The sequence below is a fragment of the Coptis chinensis genome, chromosome 6, assembly GCF_015680905.1.
Source record: "Coptis chinensis isolate HL-2020 chromosome 6, ASM1568090v1, whole genome shotgun sequence".
NCBI lineage: Eukaryota > Viridiplantae > Streptophyta > Magnoliopsida > Ranunculales > Ranunculaceae > Coptis > Coptis chinensis.
Window position 1 is genome coordinate 97,232,599 of NC_141461.1, and position 17,309 is coordinate 97,249,907.

At 39.0% G+C, this 17,309-nt stretch overlaps 2 protein-coding genes across 2 annotated transcripts in view; both read left to right on the plus strand.

Annotated features, from left to right (window-relative positions):
• The first annotated feature begins 2,254 nt into the window (after positions 1-2,254).
• LOC147495880 (putative protein phosphatase 2C 5) overlaps positions 2,255-17,309 on the plus strand; it is a 60,390-nt gene continuing 45,335 nt past the window's right edge. Inside the window, exon 1 of the transcript XR_015197837.1 lies at positions 2,255-2,484. The gene's annotated coding sequence lies outside the window, so the exon portion shown is untranslated. The remainder of the gene's footprint in view (positions 2,485-17,309) is intronic.
• LOC147495881 (putative disease resistance protein At4g27220) lies at positions 3,851-6,619 on the plus strand. The gene is made up of 2 exons (XM_086564652.1): positions 3,851-6,132; positions 6,380-6,619. The coding sequence occupies exon 1, from the start codon at positions 3,911-3,913 to the stop codon at positions 5,366-5,368; it is 1,458 nt and encodes a 485-aa protein (XP_086420778.1). The 5' UTR covers positions 3,851-3,910; the 3' UTR covers positions 5,369-6,132; positions 6,380-6,619.

Sequence of the window (17,309 nt, forward strand, 5' to 3'; positions counted from 1 at the left end):
GCAAGCTTTGTGTCTTTTTAAATTATTCTTTGTTATAGAATCATCTATATTTGTGCTGGATTGAATGATGATTTGGAGTGTTAGTCGTGCAATATGTTTAGTTTTGTGTGTTTCTGATTTTGTTTGGTAAAGAGGAAACGTACTGATGTTCTTAGGACGCCTTGAGCTACGCTACCAAATTCTAATTTCCTGACTTGATACTACTTTAAAGAAATGATGATTTCCTTTCTTCTAGTGGTTCAGTATTAGAGTCGTTGGAGTAGATTTATGGATGAAAGCTTAGAGATCCATGTATCAGTATTTTTTGGATCTTAGGAACTGATATGAACTGTTTACAGACCCTTCACATAACCTCTACCATGCGTTTCCGCTGTCTAAACTTCCTGGATTGCAAAGAACACTTCTCCATGCATTGTGTGCATTCAGATTTTACACATTTCTTTCCCTGTGTGGTTTGTGTGTGTGAGTTCAACTATTCTCACTTTTCTCTACCTGCACAATTTCATGGAAAGAAACTTTCTTCTACGGTCGGATTCAAGAGTTGCATATGGGATTAGAGGGCAAATCGCCAAATCCCAAATTTTCTCGATGACTACCAGATGAGGATTGAGGAAGTATGCAGTGACAGGTAGATCTTCTGGGATAAGCGTAACTTTGTTCAAAGTTGGAAGTCCAGCCCCTGGAGTGATGTTGGCACATACTCTAAAACCCTTCAAGGATCTTGGTTGCGCAGCAGAAAGGTACAATCTTCATGACAGTATTAGCTACTGATGCAACAAGTCCCCTCCAGTAAATGAGGAAGGGTTGTAAGAGACTAAAGGAGTCTGTTGCAACTTATGATATCGTAACGCCTTCTATATGTAGTAAAATGTACAATTAGGCATCATTTTTAGTGACAGTGCATGTACAAGACTTAGCCATGATTTTCCATAATTTCAACCACATAAATTACCTTGTATACAATTACCCTCTGATGTTTGATGTTTGATCAGATGGCACCAAACAATTTTAAACATTATGTCAATGACTGCATATGTAAACTGTATGCCACATGATTGGATGTTGAAACTGTCATTTTTAATTCTAAACATGGTTTCCAATTTCAATTTGATTGGAGACAGTCCTTTCAACACCATGGATAATTAGATACCTGCTTCTGTTGATTTTATGTGGAGTTTCATGGTCCTACTTTCATTCCGGCTGGTTGTTTACTTGTGGACAATATAGACTAATGGAAACGAAGATGTGAGAGAGAAAAAAAAATAAGACGCAACAAAAATCAGGGTGAACCATGACCCAGAAAAGGGAGGAAACTTGATTATACAGTTAGAGTTCAGAAAACTAACAAGAGTAATACTAGCTCAAAAGACCCTACTAATATTAATGGGCCTCGACCCATGAGACAATGACGATGTGTGTAAGTGTGTTTCACATCTCTCGGATCTCTGGAGCATGTCCATTATACGGTTATTATACCTATGCGCTTGATACCTAATGGCTAACAGAAAAACAGAAGCACAAAAAACTCGATTTTCTGGGCAAAGTTGTGAGGCAAAAGGAATCAAAGAGTGTATAAATTGGTTCTAGCTATCGCTATCCCACCTTGAATCCTACCCTCGCTATTAATTACACTCCCTTCCACAAGACTTGGCATCCCCTGGGAATAAATTGTTCAACATGATCAGAAAACAAAGTTCTCTTAACTATTTTAACAAACAAAATGCAAATAACAATCACAGCTAAGTCAAATATTTTGCAAAATGGAAGAAACCGAAAAACTAATCAACCTTTGGAGTAGCTTATATTCTCCTGATAAAGAAGTAGCTGAAAGGGAAGTGTGTTTAGCTTTAGCTTTAGTTAGTGGTAAGAGAATATGGGACAATAGCTGAAAGGGAAGTGTGTTTAGCTTTAGCTTTAGTTAGTGGTAAGGGAATATGGGACAAAGCTTTACTTAGTGGTAGTAAATCTTTTTTGACTTGGAAGCACATCATGCTGCGTGCAAGCTAACCAAACTACTCTCTTTTCTCTAGTGTGAAGAAACAGAGTTGGCTTCTTTATTTTTTTACTACTTAGTTTACAATTAAACCGATGTTAATTCCAGACCAGACTTTGTACAATATTTACACACTGATCACATTTGTAATGAAATTTGCATTTTTTATGTCAGCAAAAACAGAAAACCGGATGATCAAAAATTAAAATGAAGTTACGTAAGAAGCAAGTCAACAACAGTCCAGGTACATGCATCTTACCAAAGTATCAAACATAGCATTCAAATAATGGAAGAAGACTTGAAAGAAAAGTGGAGACCTGATAATATATTTGTGGTTCACACATTCTCTCTTTATTGACTGTAGGAAGAAACAGAGTTGTTGGTTTTTTTCATTTCATCACAAACAGCAGAGAGAGTTTTCCATAACTTCTTTGTCGATCTTGGACTAGTACTCAGCTTAACATCACTCGATCAATTATATTATATATAAGGTCAGTTTATTACAAATTTTCTTCTTCCTTGTTAGTTGCTATTATACACTTGATTATTACTCTTGTTTTTTGAAATCTGAGCTAAACAATGCTACTGATAAAGTCCAATGATGAATATCTCTTAAAACTGATTTGTATTTTTAGCTGCTAATTCTCTACCTTTACATGATTTTAAATGTGCAGATATCCAGTTATGTTTTCCTTTGGTTCTTGTTATTAGAGGTTCAGAGAACAACCAACTGCCCAAACAAACAAGTGAGATTATACATATTCTCTATTTACTTAATGTTATGTATTTTACATATATCCTACTGGAATAGCTCTATCATGTCTCATCACTTTAATTAACAACTAACATGTTGTAATGACAGGTATGGAAGTTGTTGGAGCAGCAGTTGGAAGCGTACTGACTTGTGCGCTTAATCAGTTGGGTGTCAAAAGTTTGAGTGAAGAAATTCAAACATTGAGAAACAAAAAAGGAGATCTGATTGCCGAGTAAAAGGAGGTGGAAGAAACATTGCGAATTGCAGAGGTAGAACAAGGAAAGAAGCGCACAAGTGAAGCACAGAATTGGTTGACTAATGCCAACAATGTTATAAATAAGGCAGATGATGTGGACAAGGAAGCCAACGTGGGAAGGAGATGGCTATGTGGAGTTTTACCTAATTGTTGTTAAGCCTAGTTGTTGTTCACGACTGAAATTGCTAAAACAAATTTTGGAGTTCACTGAAGAGATGGTTGGTCTATTAGATGAGGCTAGTCGATTCTCGAGAAGAGTCTTTGACGTTTTGGGAATGGAGATGCCGACTACAAGACTGATTGGGAGTGCTGGCTGATAAGAACTTCAAGATGGTTTGGGAATATATAGTAGGTGATGAGTTTGAGAAAATTGGTGTCTACGGCATGGGTGGCGTGGGAAAAACCACCATTATGACGACAATCAAGAACCAACTCGCAAGAACGTAGACGCGTTTTGAAAATGTTTTGTGGGTTATTGTATCCGAGATGTTGATGCTCAAAAACTTCAACAAAGAGATTGCGAAAGTAGTCGGTTTGGATCTTTTCGCTAGAACAAGATGAAGCTAGTAGATCGTCATCAATTTGTTGAGTGCATTGCAAAGAAAGGGAAAATTTGTACTTTTCTTGGACGACATATGGGAGGCATTTGATCTACATAAGCTAGGAGTTCCCGAACCTTCAAAAGACAATGGGTGCAAGATAGTATTGACTACTAGGTCACTTTGGATGTGTGCAAAAGGATGTGCGAGAAAAGAGGTCAAAGTTGAACTTCTTTTAGAGGGCCGAAGCATGGGAATTGTTCGTGAAAAAATGTTGAGGAGGTTGGTCCCGAAGTGGAAGAGATTGCAAAAGCAATTGTTATGAATGTGGTAGTTTGCCCCTTGCAATCATCACAGTTGGTCGAGCTATGAGAAGAAAGACTAATGTTAAAGAGTGGCAACTTGCATTTATAGATTTGCAGGAGAGTTTGAACATGGCCATGGGGGAAAAGGTCATTCAGAGTCTAAGGTTCAGTTACGATCAATTGAAGGACAATGAGCAGAAGTGTTTCTTATATTGTGCACTATATCCGGAAGATTATAAAATCAACACTAGTGAGTTGATTGAGTATTGGGTTTTGGAAGGGTTGGTCAAAGGAAGGAGCAAGGAAGAAGAGATTCTTCGAGGCGATGCCATATTGGATTCTCTAAAAGGTTGTTGCATGCTTGAAGACGGATCAGCTAAGGGTTATGTGAAGATGCATGATTTGATCAGAGATATGGCGCTTTACGTCACGGAATCAAATCCTAAATTTATGGTTAGAGCTGGTTATTTATCTGAAGAAGTTCCGCATGAAGATGATTGGTCAGAAGATCTTGAGAGGGTTTCGTTTATGGGAAGTGTAATAGAAAATATTCCAATTATTCCGAAATGCCCAAAACTCTTGACATTGATCTTTGCTCAGAGTGGTACAGTGAAACAGGTTGCGCCTGGTTTTTTTATGCACATGAAAAATCTGACGGTTCTTGATTTTTCTAGGACTCATATTGAGTCATTACCAGATTCACTTTCTGATTTGGTGAATCTTCGTGGTTTACTCTTAATTAATTGTTATAAATTAGTTAGAGTGCCTTCTCTATCCAAGCTTCAGTCACTGAGAGCGTTGAAGCTCACACGTTCGGCCATAGAAGAACTGCCTCATGGGATGGAAATGTTGGTCAACCTCAGAAGCCTTGATCTCACTAAGAATTCTGGATTGAAAGAAATGATCCCTTCAGGATTGATATCCAAGTTTTCCTTACTTGAAGAGTTAAAATTGATGGGAATAAAAGCGGAATATGTGTATGCGCGAGAAAGAGGGGGAGATTTCGTGCAGGAACTCTCAAGCTTGACACACTTGGAGAATCTTACAATCGTATTTCACGAGCTGTGGGACTTTATTTCCTACGGTGAATTTACAAACTTTGAAAAGTTAAAAAAGTATTCTATTGGCATGGAAAGCGACGACTTATATTATAGAATTCATGGCGAGAGAAATCTATGTTTGTCCAACTCAAAGGGTATTCCTTGCAATGCCCTCCAACTTCCGAAAAGCATTCAATTTCTTCAAGTTAAAGATTTCAATGAAATCTCAAGATTATCAGAGTTGCCCTTCCTACAACGGATCGAGAACATGGGTATCGCACACGGAGCTTTTCCTTGTTTGAAGATGTTAGAGATCTATCGTTGTTATAATATCAAAGTTTTATTCTCGTCTAGGCTGCTTCAACAGCTTCTTAACCTTGAAGTGATCTATGTTTGGGATTGCTCACAATTGGAGGAGCTAGTGGTAGCGGATGGAGATGAGAGTGGTGCCATTCCAAGTGGTCGAGGTTACATAATTTGATATTATATGGATTACGAACTGAAGAGCAATTGGAGTCACTATTCACGTCAAAGAACTCTTGGCGAAAGTTAAAATTCACTTTGTCATCTTGGACCGCTTTGTTTTCAACTAGGTTATTACAACACTTTCAATACCGGAAAAGATCAACGTGGGGTATTGTGAGGAATGGAGGAACTAATTGTAGAAGAAGAAGAAGCATGTGAAATTGATTATCTTTGTGGCACTCCCAAGGTTGAAGGAATTGTCACTCAACAATCTATGGAAACTGAAGAGCATTTGGAAGGGCGTGATGGTTTGTGACTCTCTTGAAACAGTTGAAGTATGCAATTGTCCTGAATTGAAAAGGCTCCCTCGTTCAACCCGAGAACATCGGTCAGCCCCACCTTCTCTCAAAGCGAATCCAAGGAAGCAGAGAGTGGTGGGATTCACTCGAGTGGGGAGATTATCCATGTCCGAACATCTCTTTCTCGAATATGATGACGATGATGAAGATGATGAAGATGATGACGATGATGATGATCGTGATGAAGATGATGGCGATGATGAAGATGGTGGTGATGAAGATGATGATGATCGCGGATGATGACAAAGAAGAAGTTGAAAAAGAAGAAGAAGATGATCAGTAAGTAAAGGCTTGTATTCTTTCCAAGGATTCAAACGTGGGATTGAAATGATCTTTTTCTCGAAAATCTTCGCTTTTTGGCTTCAATCGGTTCCTTTTCGCCGATAATCTGATTTCTACATCGAAAACCCTTTCAATCAAGGTATGTGTCATGTTCATCCATAGTTTCAAGCTTTTCAACAGAAACTTTTTTTCTTTTTAGGATTTTCTTTGATTTGTTGCCGTTTTTAAAGATTTTCAAATAATTTGATAGATAATAGGTCATGCTGATGTTGTTTAATTTATCAACCGATAAATTCAAATTGATTTAGTGGAGAATCAGAAATTCTAGTCTTGTTTTGGTTTCAATTGATTGAAATATTAAATTTGTTTGTTTTGGTTTTTTGCAGGGATTGTCACAAATAGTATTGGAACTTCTTTTGGTAAGGGTAAAACTCAGCGATGGGAGTCTAATGTGTCAACAATGTCAACAGAACCGACAACAACACCGGTCTTTGTCATCTTTTGTTCCAATTGCACAAAACGTTACTGCCATCTTTGCACCAAGAACTGGTATTTAGAATTGTAAATAATTAATGATATCTATTAAGTAGAAATCTATTTTTAATATACAGTAGTTGAAATTTTCGTAATTGCGTGATGTGTTGTTTTGATGAATTGATAACAATTGTGCTCTCGATCGTTACTCTTTTCGGTTCGGTTGTAACTCCCTAAATGTAATTTGTTAGGACCTAGAAGATCAAGAGTTTCAAATGGGAATTTCCACAGTTCAAAAGTGTATATAAAGATTGTCACTTTTTCTGAATTTTATTGCTAAATAATAATTTTGTGTACAACTATATAATGAGTTTATTTGAAAATTCTGGTTTCTGTATGGAATATAACAAATGGTATGGGCATTTGCTTTTTTGTTTCGATCTGTTACTTTTTACTTTCTTGTATTTTTTTTGTAGAATACCAACATAATATTTGTGTACAGTCTGCGAGGAACCCAATCCAAATGACAAACTTCAAGCACTCCTCTACTTGCTACACGGAGTGTTTCCTCTCCTCAAACAAGTTGTTTGAGCAGGATTCTCGAGATAGAAGTGAAAGCCAAAATCACAGGGTTGGCGTGTGGAAATGAACATCGAATCGGAAGGATTAAACTTGATGAAGATGGACGCCGTCGATTTGTTTCGACCCCCCCACCCACGGCAAACGTCCATTGGTAGGAGTCTCCACTTTATTCATTTAATCGGCGGGACTAAAGCCCAATTTGCAATACCATGGATCAATATACGGGCCCATTAACTCTTGTGTCTAAAGGTGAACCTTAGCCACATATTTTGCCATTAATGTACATTGATTTATGTCCAGATTCATTTCTTATCAAAGAGATAATTATCGGTGACGCCGGTTATATTCTATTACAATTACTCAGCAACAACAAGATTACTTGAGCTACAAGGACTCTCTACTCTACCTATATAAATACCACATTATTTTTCATAAGGAACTACGTGGAAACTTGATCCCTAGAGAATAGATCTTGGGTACGTATGCAGCCATTATTTGGTTCAGTTTCATATCCCCCAACATCAAATTCCTCTATTTCTTAGTGCGTTCTTTACCATTGCTCTCGTTGTGTTGAAGCAGTTTATTGCCGAAACAGTATTGCTATGCTCAAATACCCTCATGTTTGTATTGGCTTCTTCTTTCTTTCTTTCGTAGTTTTTTTGTTACTTCCAAATATTGTAGTTGCAACTGAAATTGCTTTTTATTTTTATCTTTACTTTTTGTTTTTTTCCATTTGTTTGTGGTTGGGGGGATCATGTCTTTTTACTTGTTCCCTTCTTTGCATGTGACCATACAACTTTTTTTTTATGGTGATATAACTCTGAGTCATTTACATCTTAGTTGGAGATTGTTTGGGTATGAATTCACCCAGACACACTATTGAATCTGCAAGGGGAGATGTTGTATAACTAATGAGACTGTGCCTTAATGGCTGCCTACGTATCCAGAATATGTATCCAGAATCAAGTCTCTAAAAAACGTAGTTCTTTGTTAAGTGGAGAGTCATATTTATAGAAACAGAAAATAAGAGTCCTGACAGCACAAGGACTCTTACTAGATAGGATTGGTTAACTGAACATGTGACCGCTCGTGATCGACGGGGCCGGCCCCGATGTCTACTTCATAATGCGGAGCCGCCCAAGTAGCTAACTAAAAGCGGAGCGTCCGGTGGCTAAGTGGACATATGAGCCATCAAGTGGCTAAGTGGACATGTGAGTGTCCGGTAGCCGAGGATCGGTCACTTAGACTTACTATAAAGACTAAGTCCCTAATGAGTTCGTTAGCCAGTGGAATGTTAATGTGGGACGTGACGTGCATTGCCCCCTCTTTGCCATATGGAATTGATTGGATGTGGCAAAGAAAAAATGGGGAAAAGAAACGGAACCATAATAACTGGTATAGTGTTTAGACCATGACAATATATGGCATGAATAAGATAAAAATGATGAAATCAATTATTTTTAAGCAAAATTAGGAATATTTGATCTAGAAGCAGAGGCCTAAGCCTAAGGATTATTGCTTAATCTCCAGCAACAGAACTTTAAACCGAGAACTTGCACGCCGTTTCATATATTCATTTAGGAAAAATACTAATTAGCACTAGTTTTTGTTTCATGCATTGCAGGTACATCCGGGGAGATGTTTACTACAAAGAGATTAAGCTAGTTCTGGGTTTCATTATCGCGTATTTCTGGACCATAGTTTCGTTAATTAATGTACCCATTGCAAGGGGGAGCATGTGTTCCGCAATTAATATGGCCATGTACATCCTGGTCCTTCTCCAAACCGAAAACAATTAAAATCAGATGTCTTTTAAAATCACTATCAAATCTTATGTTGTGATAATTAAAAAGATAAGGATTAATTTGGATTAAAGTGAAATGGGTGTTTTGGTTAAAAGGGACTGTGAAACTAGATTACTTCAAGGCTTGAATTAGGAGCACTTATCCCCTTTTACCATGAGGCAGCTATAGAAAAGGATTAATCCTTATCTATTTAATAAGGATTTATATAGGACGTACACTTTTGTTAAGTAAGAGTAACAAAAGTAAAACATATATACCCGATCGTATAATGGTTATTATGAGTGGAAATAAAGATGACGTGAAAGTCCGAAGTAGCCGTGAAGATGCGAGAATGACGATGGTAACATGTACTGGTGAAATTATTCGACGGCGATGGTTAGAGCGTTCGCCTGTGCCAAGATCTATTATTCGGCGTAACTGGTACGGAAGGAATTAAGGGTCTTTGCCAGCTGAAGAACTTTGATGTCAAGCAACTTGAAAATTTCCGCACAAATCATCCCGTGGAAGAGGGAGAAATTGTCGTGAACGCAGCGCTATGAGATGGACCAAGGTTTAACAATCCCGCTAGATTATGACGCTGCACGATTATTGTCTTTATGGCAGATTGCACCAATACAAATCGGGATGCCGCTATGGTTGATATTTGCACGAGCTAAAGCTTTGGCAAAAAGCTATAAGCCGCCCCTTTGGATTCAAGAATTGTTTCTTTTCTTCGCTGCGACCGCAACGCCGCGAATGAGGCAGATGGGTCGTCATATTTTACCGTGGAATTTGGAAGACCGAGAAGAAGTTTAAAGGCTTACCAAAGGTTACAAAGCTGGGATAAATATTGTTTTTCCTCCGAGGGACCATGGAATCCCCATGGAATCGTGTTCCAAATAAAATTCGAGGTAATGCGACAAGCATTAAATTCTCACATTGAATTTTATTGATTTGATTGTTGTAAATTTGTATGTTTAAATGCCGTTTTGTGATGCTCTATAGATGAAAGCCCTATTATTCCAAATATTGAGATTGGAAAACGAGCTGCAGAGAACCTACAATTTTATTTCAAGAGGACCGTGAGGAACACATTCTTGATTTAACTTGGCCTAATGAGGTTGCTTATTGGGGTTGGCGAAGCGATGAGAGACAAAATGACCCGGAGAAACTTTTCGGGCCAAAACGCATCAAGAGCAATATGTTGCATCCAAAGATCAATTGATGATAAGCTACCGTAGAAGTAATGGAACTAATCCTAGAAGTGATTGCTTGCCAAGGAAATTATCGCTCAATTCTGGAGAGGGCTCAAATCAAAAGAAGCGAAAACTAACCAATGAAGTGCAAGATGATGGTTGGGAAGATTGGAACACGCCTGAAGTGTCAACTAAGGCATCCGAAGAGGAAGGTAGAAGGAACAAACAAAAAGTTGACGAAAACTTTATTAGCGGTAACGTTGAGTCCACACTTTCCCAAAGCCGTTCTATTGATGTTGTGGAGCCCAAAGCATGTGAAGATAATGCTCCTCAAAGTGCTGCGAAAGCATTCCTCGTTGCAACTAACAAAGATGCAGCAACTACTATTTCACCTGTTATAGAAATTAGCTTAGAAACTGAAGATACCCAACTACAGCCTTCAAGGAGTGGACCGTCCCAGGCCAATGAGGTTCATGCTATTGTTGATAGCTCTATGCAAGATGTTGTTGCCCCTTCACAAGCTGTAAACACCACAATAATGGAGGCTGCTGCACCCACGTCAATTGGTTTTTTGGAAGAAGACATGATAGATGCGTTAAGAACTACTGAAGTTATGGATTTTGATTTGCTCGATGATTATGTTAACAAACATTTGATGCAGCCCACTTCCTCGAGAGAACCCTCTATCCGTTAACTTGATGTGTACAGTGATATTTCAGATTTTTGCAAGATGGGGATGCAAAAGTTGCAAGAGGTTAGTATTCCATTGCACTTTAAATTATAGGATTTATCATAGTTTATTGTAGTAATAAATTTATTTTTGTAGGCTAAAGAGAGTTTTGCTAAAGCAATGATAATGATTGGTAAAGAAAAAGAACGGGGTCTATCACCACTGATGATAGAGAAGCTTCAGAACGATAAAGATGAGGCTACAGCTGAGGTTGCCAAAGTCACTAATGAGTCGTCGATTTTAAAAGAACGAGTGGCTGTTTTAGAGCATGAAAAAGGTTGTTTGAAAATGGCTATGGAGAAAGCATTAAAAGTGAAAGATACAGATTATAAGAAAATTGCGCGAGAATTGCGCGTTGAAAAAGGTACGCTAGCTGCATTGAATCCAAAGCTCGCCGCAGCGTTGCTTGAAAATGCTCAGCTGGAGTCTTCAGCAAAGAAGAATGTCGACTTGCTGAATGGAACACGTGATGTGCTAAAAAACGCCCTGGAACACTATACTTTGCTATATGATTCTCGTCCATTGAAAGAAAATGATGGTATACTTCTTCCTAGTGCTATAGAAGACGCCATTGAAGATCTCGGCTTAGAAGATGATTTAGGAGGAGATTCTACCCCGTCTAAAGAAGAAGACGAACAGTCGACTTAAATTGTTATCTATTTGTCGTAGACTTAGTAGTTACGTTATAATCATCGACTCATCTACCAGTTACTAGTTATTTCCCTTTCAATAATATATTATTTATTTGCCACAATTTGATCGAATATGTTTGTATCGTTTGATTTATTCCCTTTTAGAGTAAGTCGACACTTTGACACCCTTGCAATGAGCTGAATAAGTATTTAAGTTCTGTTTGTGATTATGAGTGTTGCCCCATTATGATTTTGTAAACAGGCTAGAAAAAGCACGAATAGAAGTGGAAGAGTTGAAGAAGCAAAGAAGCGAAGATGCAAAAGCAATCGAGAAGGTTGTAAGTATCTATGCAACATGGCAACCGAGCTGGTACACTGAAAAAGGCAGCTCAAACAGCAACTTGGTGCCCTCGTTAATGAGCTACAGATTACAAAAATAAAGAAAGAAGAAATTATTTTGAATTTGACAGGAAAGGTTCAGGAGAAAGAGCCTATGATACAGTCTAAAGATAAGGCCTTGGAGGAAGCAGAGGCTAAGAGAAAAGAAGGTGAAGAAAAGTCACAAAGAGCTGAGGCTATTTGCAGAGGAGTTCAGAGAAACTATAACGAAAGAAGCTCAAAAACATAACTCTGATCTTTGGAAGCATAAAACTACATTCCTCGAGCTTGTCTCAAACCAGCGTCAGCTTGAAGCTGAAATGGGTCGTGCCCTCCGACAAGTTGAAGTAGCAAGACACGAGCTTGACTCAGTAATTAAGAAAAAGGATGAGTCAGTCATGATGGTTCAACAGCTATCGAAAGAAGGTATAAAGATGCGTAAGCACTCGGAACAGAAGGATAAGATTCTGTCCGCCATGCTGAGGAAATCCAAATTGGACACAGCAGAAAAAGAAATGTTGTTGAAGGAAGTGAAGATCTCCAACGTAAAGAGAAAACAAGCGGAGCTTGAGATGCAGAAATATAGAACACTGCATGAGTCGATATATGAGAAGCCCTCTTCAAGAAGTAATTTGCTCAATCGAGCACATTCGAGATCAGAGATCTTCTCAAAGGCTAAAGAGGTCCATTCCATTGATGCAGGTCACCAACAAAACCGGACAGTTATACATCCTACTGGAAAAAGAAGCAAAACCAGAAATCTTCTTCTCGAATGCATGGAGGTCGATCATACACCAGAACATAGTTTTATTGTACCAGACGCGGTTAATGTGGTTGCAGACCGTCCTGATCATTACCCACCAGAAAAAAACAATTTGAATTAATCACAACAGATGTTAAGCAGTTAACCCCAAGGTGTCATAGCTACTTTTTGCTCCTTTCGGTTTTGGCTTGGACCTCTGATTTTAGCTACTTATTAAGCGCTTGGATAACATATTTGGAATGTACACAGATGATTTCATCAGCCGATGCAAGGTGAAATATACTGAGGGGTAAGTGTGGTCAACCTTTGCATCAACCTTGTTTCATTAGTAATGAGAACCCCACATGCGTTTTGAGATGTAGGATGGTAGAGTGAGCGTCCATGTCAATCATCAATCTTGTTTCTATATTAATGCCACCGTCGGGCATGCATTTCAAGATTTTGGATGGTAGAATGAGCATCACCAATGACAGTTTGCAGATGTCATTTTGCGCACAATATGTTATTTAATTTTGTAACTCAATAAATTCTTCAGTTCATTTTATGACACTCTTCTATGATAAAAAAATCTTTATCGTTATATATTGTTTGAGAGATTGATATGAATAAGCCAATTTACTTGGATATTCCACTGATCATGTATTGAAAAAGTCTAAGACGTCATTTTGCGTATATCCAATTGCACGTATGCCGGAAATGGAATCTTATCACTGATTTGTTTGAATCAGTAAATAAAATACGTAATGCTGATATAACTTTTAATTGACTCAAGCATAACCATTGAAATGTTAACCTGTCTATGGCGTTAATTGTATATCTTTTGGTATCATAGACCAAATTTCATGGCTTGAATGTATACAGTGTGGTATTGTAATTTCAAACTTCATGACTTTGAATGCACAGAATTTGGTATCGCAAACGCAAATTCCATGTCTTGGAATGCACAGAGTTTGGTATCGCGAACGCAAACTCCATGACTTTGAATGCACAGAGTTTGGTATTGCAAACGCAAACTCCATGTCTTGGAATGCACAGAGTTTGGTATCGCAAACGCAAACTCCATGACTTTGAATGCACAGAGTTTGGTATTGCAAACGCAAACTCCATGACTTTGAATGCACAGAGTTTGGTATTGCAAACGCAAACTCCATGACTTTGAATGCACAGAGTTTGGTATTGCAAACGCAAACTCTGATAATAATAAAAATAGTAATAATATATACCCCGAAGTGTAAGCGGTGATTGAAATAAATGCTAAGAAATGAACTTTTATTAATCATTGATATATTGAGCAAACATGAAAAGATGTACGATGTCATTTTCCGATGAACCATGAAAACTAGAAAACGAAACAATTAATTTATTGATATGGTAAGTACCAAACAAAACCTAACGATAAAAACGCCTAAGATGGAGTGCATTCCATGGTTTGGGGAAAGGTGTTCCCGAAATGGTGCGAAGGAAATATGATCCTTTCGAGGCAGGATGATCAACCACAAACGGTCCTTCCCAATTTTCACCTAGCTTTCCCATGTCGATGATTTTAGGTTTTCTGCATAACACCCAATCTCCTTCCTGGAAAACTTTTAGGCAAAGTTTCTTGTCATACTGTCTTTTCATTGAAGCCTGGTAGTTGAGTAGACGAGCGAGCTATACTTTCTTCGCGAATTTCATCTAAATTGGCTTTAGAGTGAGCCACCATTTCATCATTACAACCAGCCTTTTAATTGCGGTGCGAAGTCGCTTCAAAAAAATATTTCATGGGTAAGATCTGCATCCGCACCATAAGCCAAGTTAAATGGGGACAAACCGGTTGAGCGTTTTTGGAGTAGTTCCAGATGCCCAAAGCACGGCTGGTAGTTCTCTTGTCCATTTCCTTAGCTTGTTCTAGACGACGTTTAAGGATAGCTAGGATTGACTTGTTTGTTGCTTCAGCTTGTCCATTAGCTTGAGGGTGATATGGAGCAGAAAAATTATGCTGGATACGGAGATTGGCATAGAAATTGTGTATTTCGGTTGCATCGAACTGCTTGCCATTATCAGATATTAACTCGGCAGGATGCCAAAACGACAAACTATATCTTTTCCAAAAAAGCTTTTGACATCGGAAGCTTGAATGTGCACTAAAGGTTGTACTTCCGCCACTTAGTAAAGTAATCAGAAAGCAACCAAAGAAGAAACGCACATTTCCTGGAGCTCTAGGGAAAGGGCCGATGATGTCTAAACCCCACTTTGCAAATGGCCATGGAGAAAAAATTGGATGTAATTCTGTGGCAGGTAGGATGCCTATATTGTAGTGCTTCTGACAAGGGACGCATGTCTGAGAAATATGTTTGGCATCTAGCTGCATATGAGGCCACCAATATCCCTGTGTCATTGCTTTATGAGCTAAATTTCGACCAGCGGCGTGATTGCCACAAATGCCTGCATGAATTTCTTGCAACACAAGTAGACCTTCGCTTTTGGTGAGGCATCTGAGCATGGGAGACAAGGGATGTCCTTTTCTCAGACAATTGTAGAACCCCATTCGAATTTAAGATACTATTACAAATTTCAAGCCGCCTCGCTTTACCGTTTCAGCGAGTTTGGGGTTTGAAGGGATGATGCCGGTGCTCATAAAGGTAATTAATGGGGTTCGCCAGTCTTCAGTTGATGCTTCTAACATAGGTATTAAAGACGTGTGGCTCCTCCGTTGATTTGTCGACATTCTCCGTCACCTTGAACAATTTCGTGTCATTTCCTTCGATTACACATTCCTCCATCGGCAAGGAGTCAATGTTTAATTTGTTAGGCAACAAAACGCCATCATTGTCATATTTTCTTTTCGGTGTTCACAACATGAATACTTGAAGGTGATGGCTCAAGAAGCAGTGAAAACAGCACGCGTTGATGTATATGTCGCTGAGTCGCTCAACCGACAAGTCAATACTTGGGTCTTCTTTGGAAGTCAATGCCGACGTTTCTTGGTCCATCAATAGCGATCGCTGCGAGAGATATGCTAAGGCGCATGCATGTCTTATGTCGTTTCGAGGTCTTTGAATGATTGAAATGTCATCAAATTGGCGAAAGCAAGCCTATGGATTAAGTCTAGATATGCTGCCATCTTATCATCCCGCTTTCAAAAGAGCCTTCAAATTGACTTGCTACTAATCGAGAGTCCAGAAAAACCTGAAGCTTTCGAACATGAAATTCTAAAGCTGCGACGCATGGCATAAAGGACCGCTTCATATTCTCGCTACATTGTTAGATGCTTTGAAACCTAAAACGAACCGACCGCTCGACATGAATCATCGGGATTAATAAAAACACACCCGAGCCCGGATCCAAACTTGTTATGTGAACCGCCGTGTAGACTATCCGACGCCCCAAGACGGGTAATAGATGTGGATGATACTGCTTTGCCCCCAATTGTTGCCTCATCAACGGATGGGCTTTTCGCCTTGATTATTATCGGGGACCATATCATCAATTGGAAAATCCGACATCAAAGATGCAAGAACATGACCTTTTTCCGGCGCCGGTTCAAAGTAATGCTATATGCACTCAAGTAACTTTCCCATTCAGCCGGCCTACTCGACTCGCGGCGTTATGGAGCACTTTGCTAATAGGGTACTCGGTGTATACCTTGATCAATCGCCCTTGAAAGTACGGCTTTAAGGCGCCTTTGCAGAGTGAACTAAAGCGAGAGCAATCTTCTCAATTCTTGAATATCTAGTTTCCGCCCCCGTTAGAGTTTTGCTAATGAAAAAAATTGGACGCCCATCTTCGCCATCAACAAATAAAACGGCACTTACCGCCGTGTCTGTGGCAGCCAAGTAAATTCCTACAGGTTCCCCTGTAGCTGGACTAGCCAAAATGGGAGGTGAAACCAGATATTTTTTAATTGACTGAAAGGCATTTTCACACTCATCATTCCATACTGCTGAGTCTTTTAACGTCTGAAAGAAAGGACGACATTTATCAGAATATTTGGAGATGAAACGATTTATTGCTGCCAGGCGCCCCGTGAGTTGTTGTATCTCCTTCTTTTTGTTTGGTGATGGCATATCGAGGATTGCTCTGATTTGTTCAGGGTTTGCTTCAATGCCTCTGCGAATCATCAAGTAACCCAAGAACTTTCCTGAGATCAAGCCAAAGGAGCATTTTGACGGATTGAGCCGCATATTAAACTTTTCCACTCTTGTGAATACTTCTTGTAAATCCATCAGATGATCACTACTGATTTTGGATTTAACAACCATGTCGTCAATGTATGCTTCCATAATCTTGCCTAGCATGTCTCCAAATATAGTATTGATCATTTGTCGGGTAAGGGGCCAAAGATTCTTCAACCCGAAGGCATCACTTGATAGCAAAAATACCTTGATCAGTTATGAATGATGTTAATTCCTCGATCTTCACCGCATAAACGGATCCGATAGTAACCTGAAGAAGCGCCCATAAATGATAAGCGTGGAAATCCAGATGTGGCATCAACAAGTTCGATATCCGGAAGAGGGAATGGGTGTATAGGGCATGCTTTGTTAAGATTGGTGAAGTCTATGCATACTCTCATCTTGCCATTCTTCTTGGCAACGCTACCACGTTGGACAACCATCTAGGGTATGAAACCGGGCCGAATAAAATTGACAGAGAGTAAACGATCAATCTCTTTTTTAACCTTTAGCTTTCTATCAAGATCCATACGTCTGGGCTTTTGTCGTACATGCTTAACACTTGTATCAATGTCAAGCTTGTGACAGGCAACATTTGGGTGTATACCTGGCATTTGCTCCAA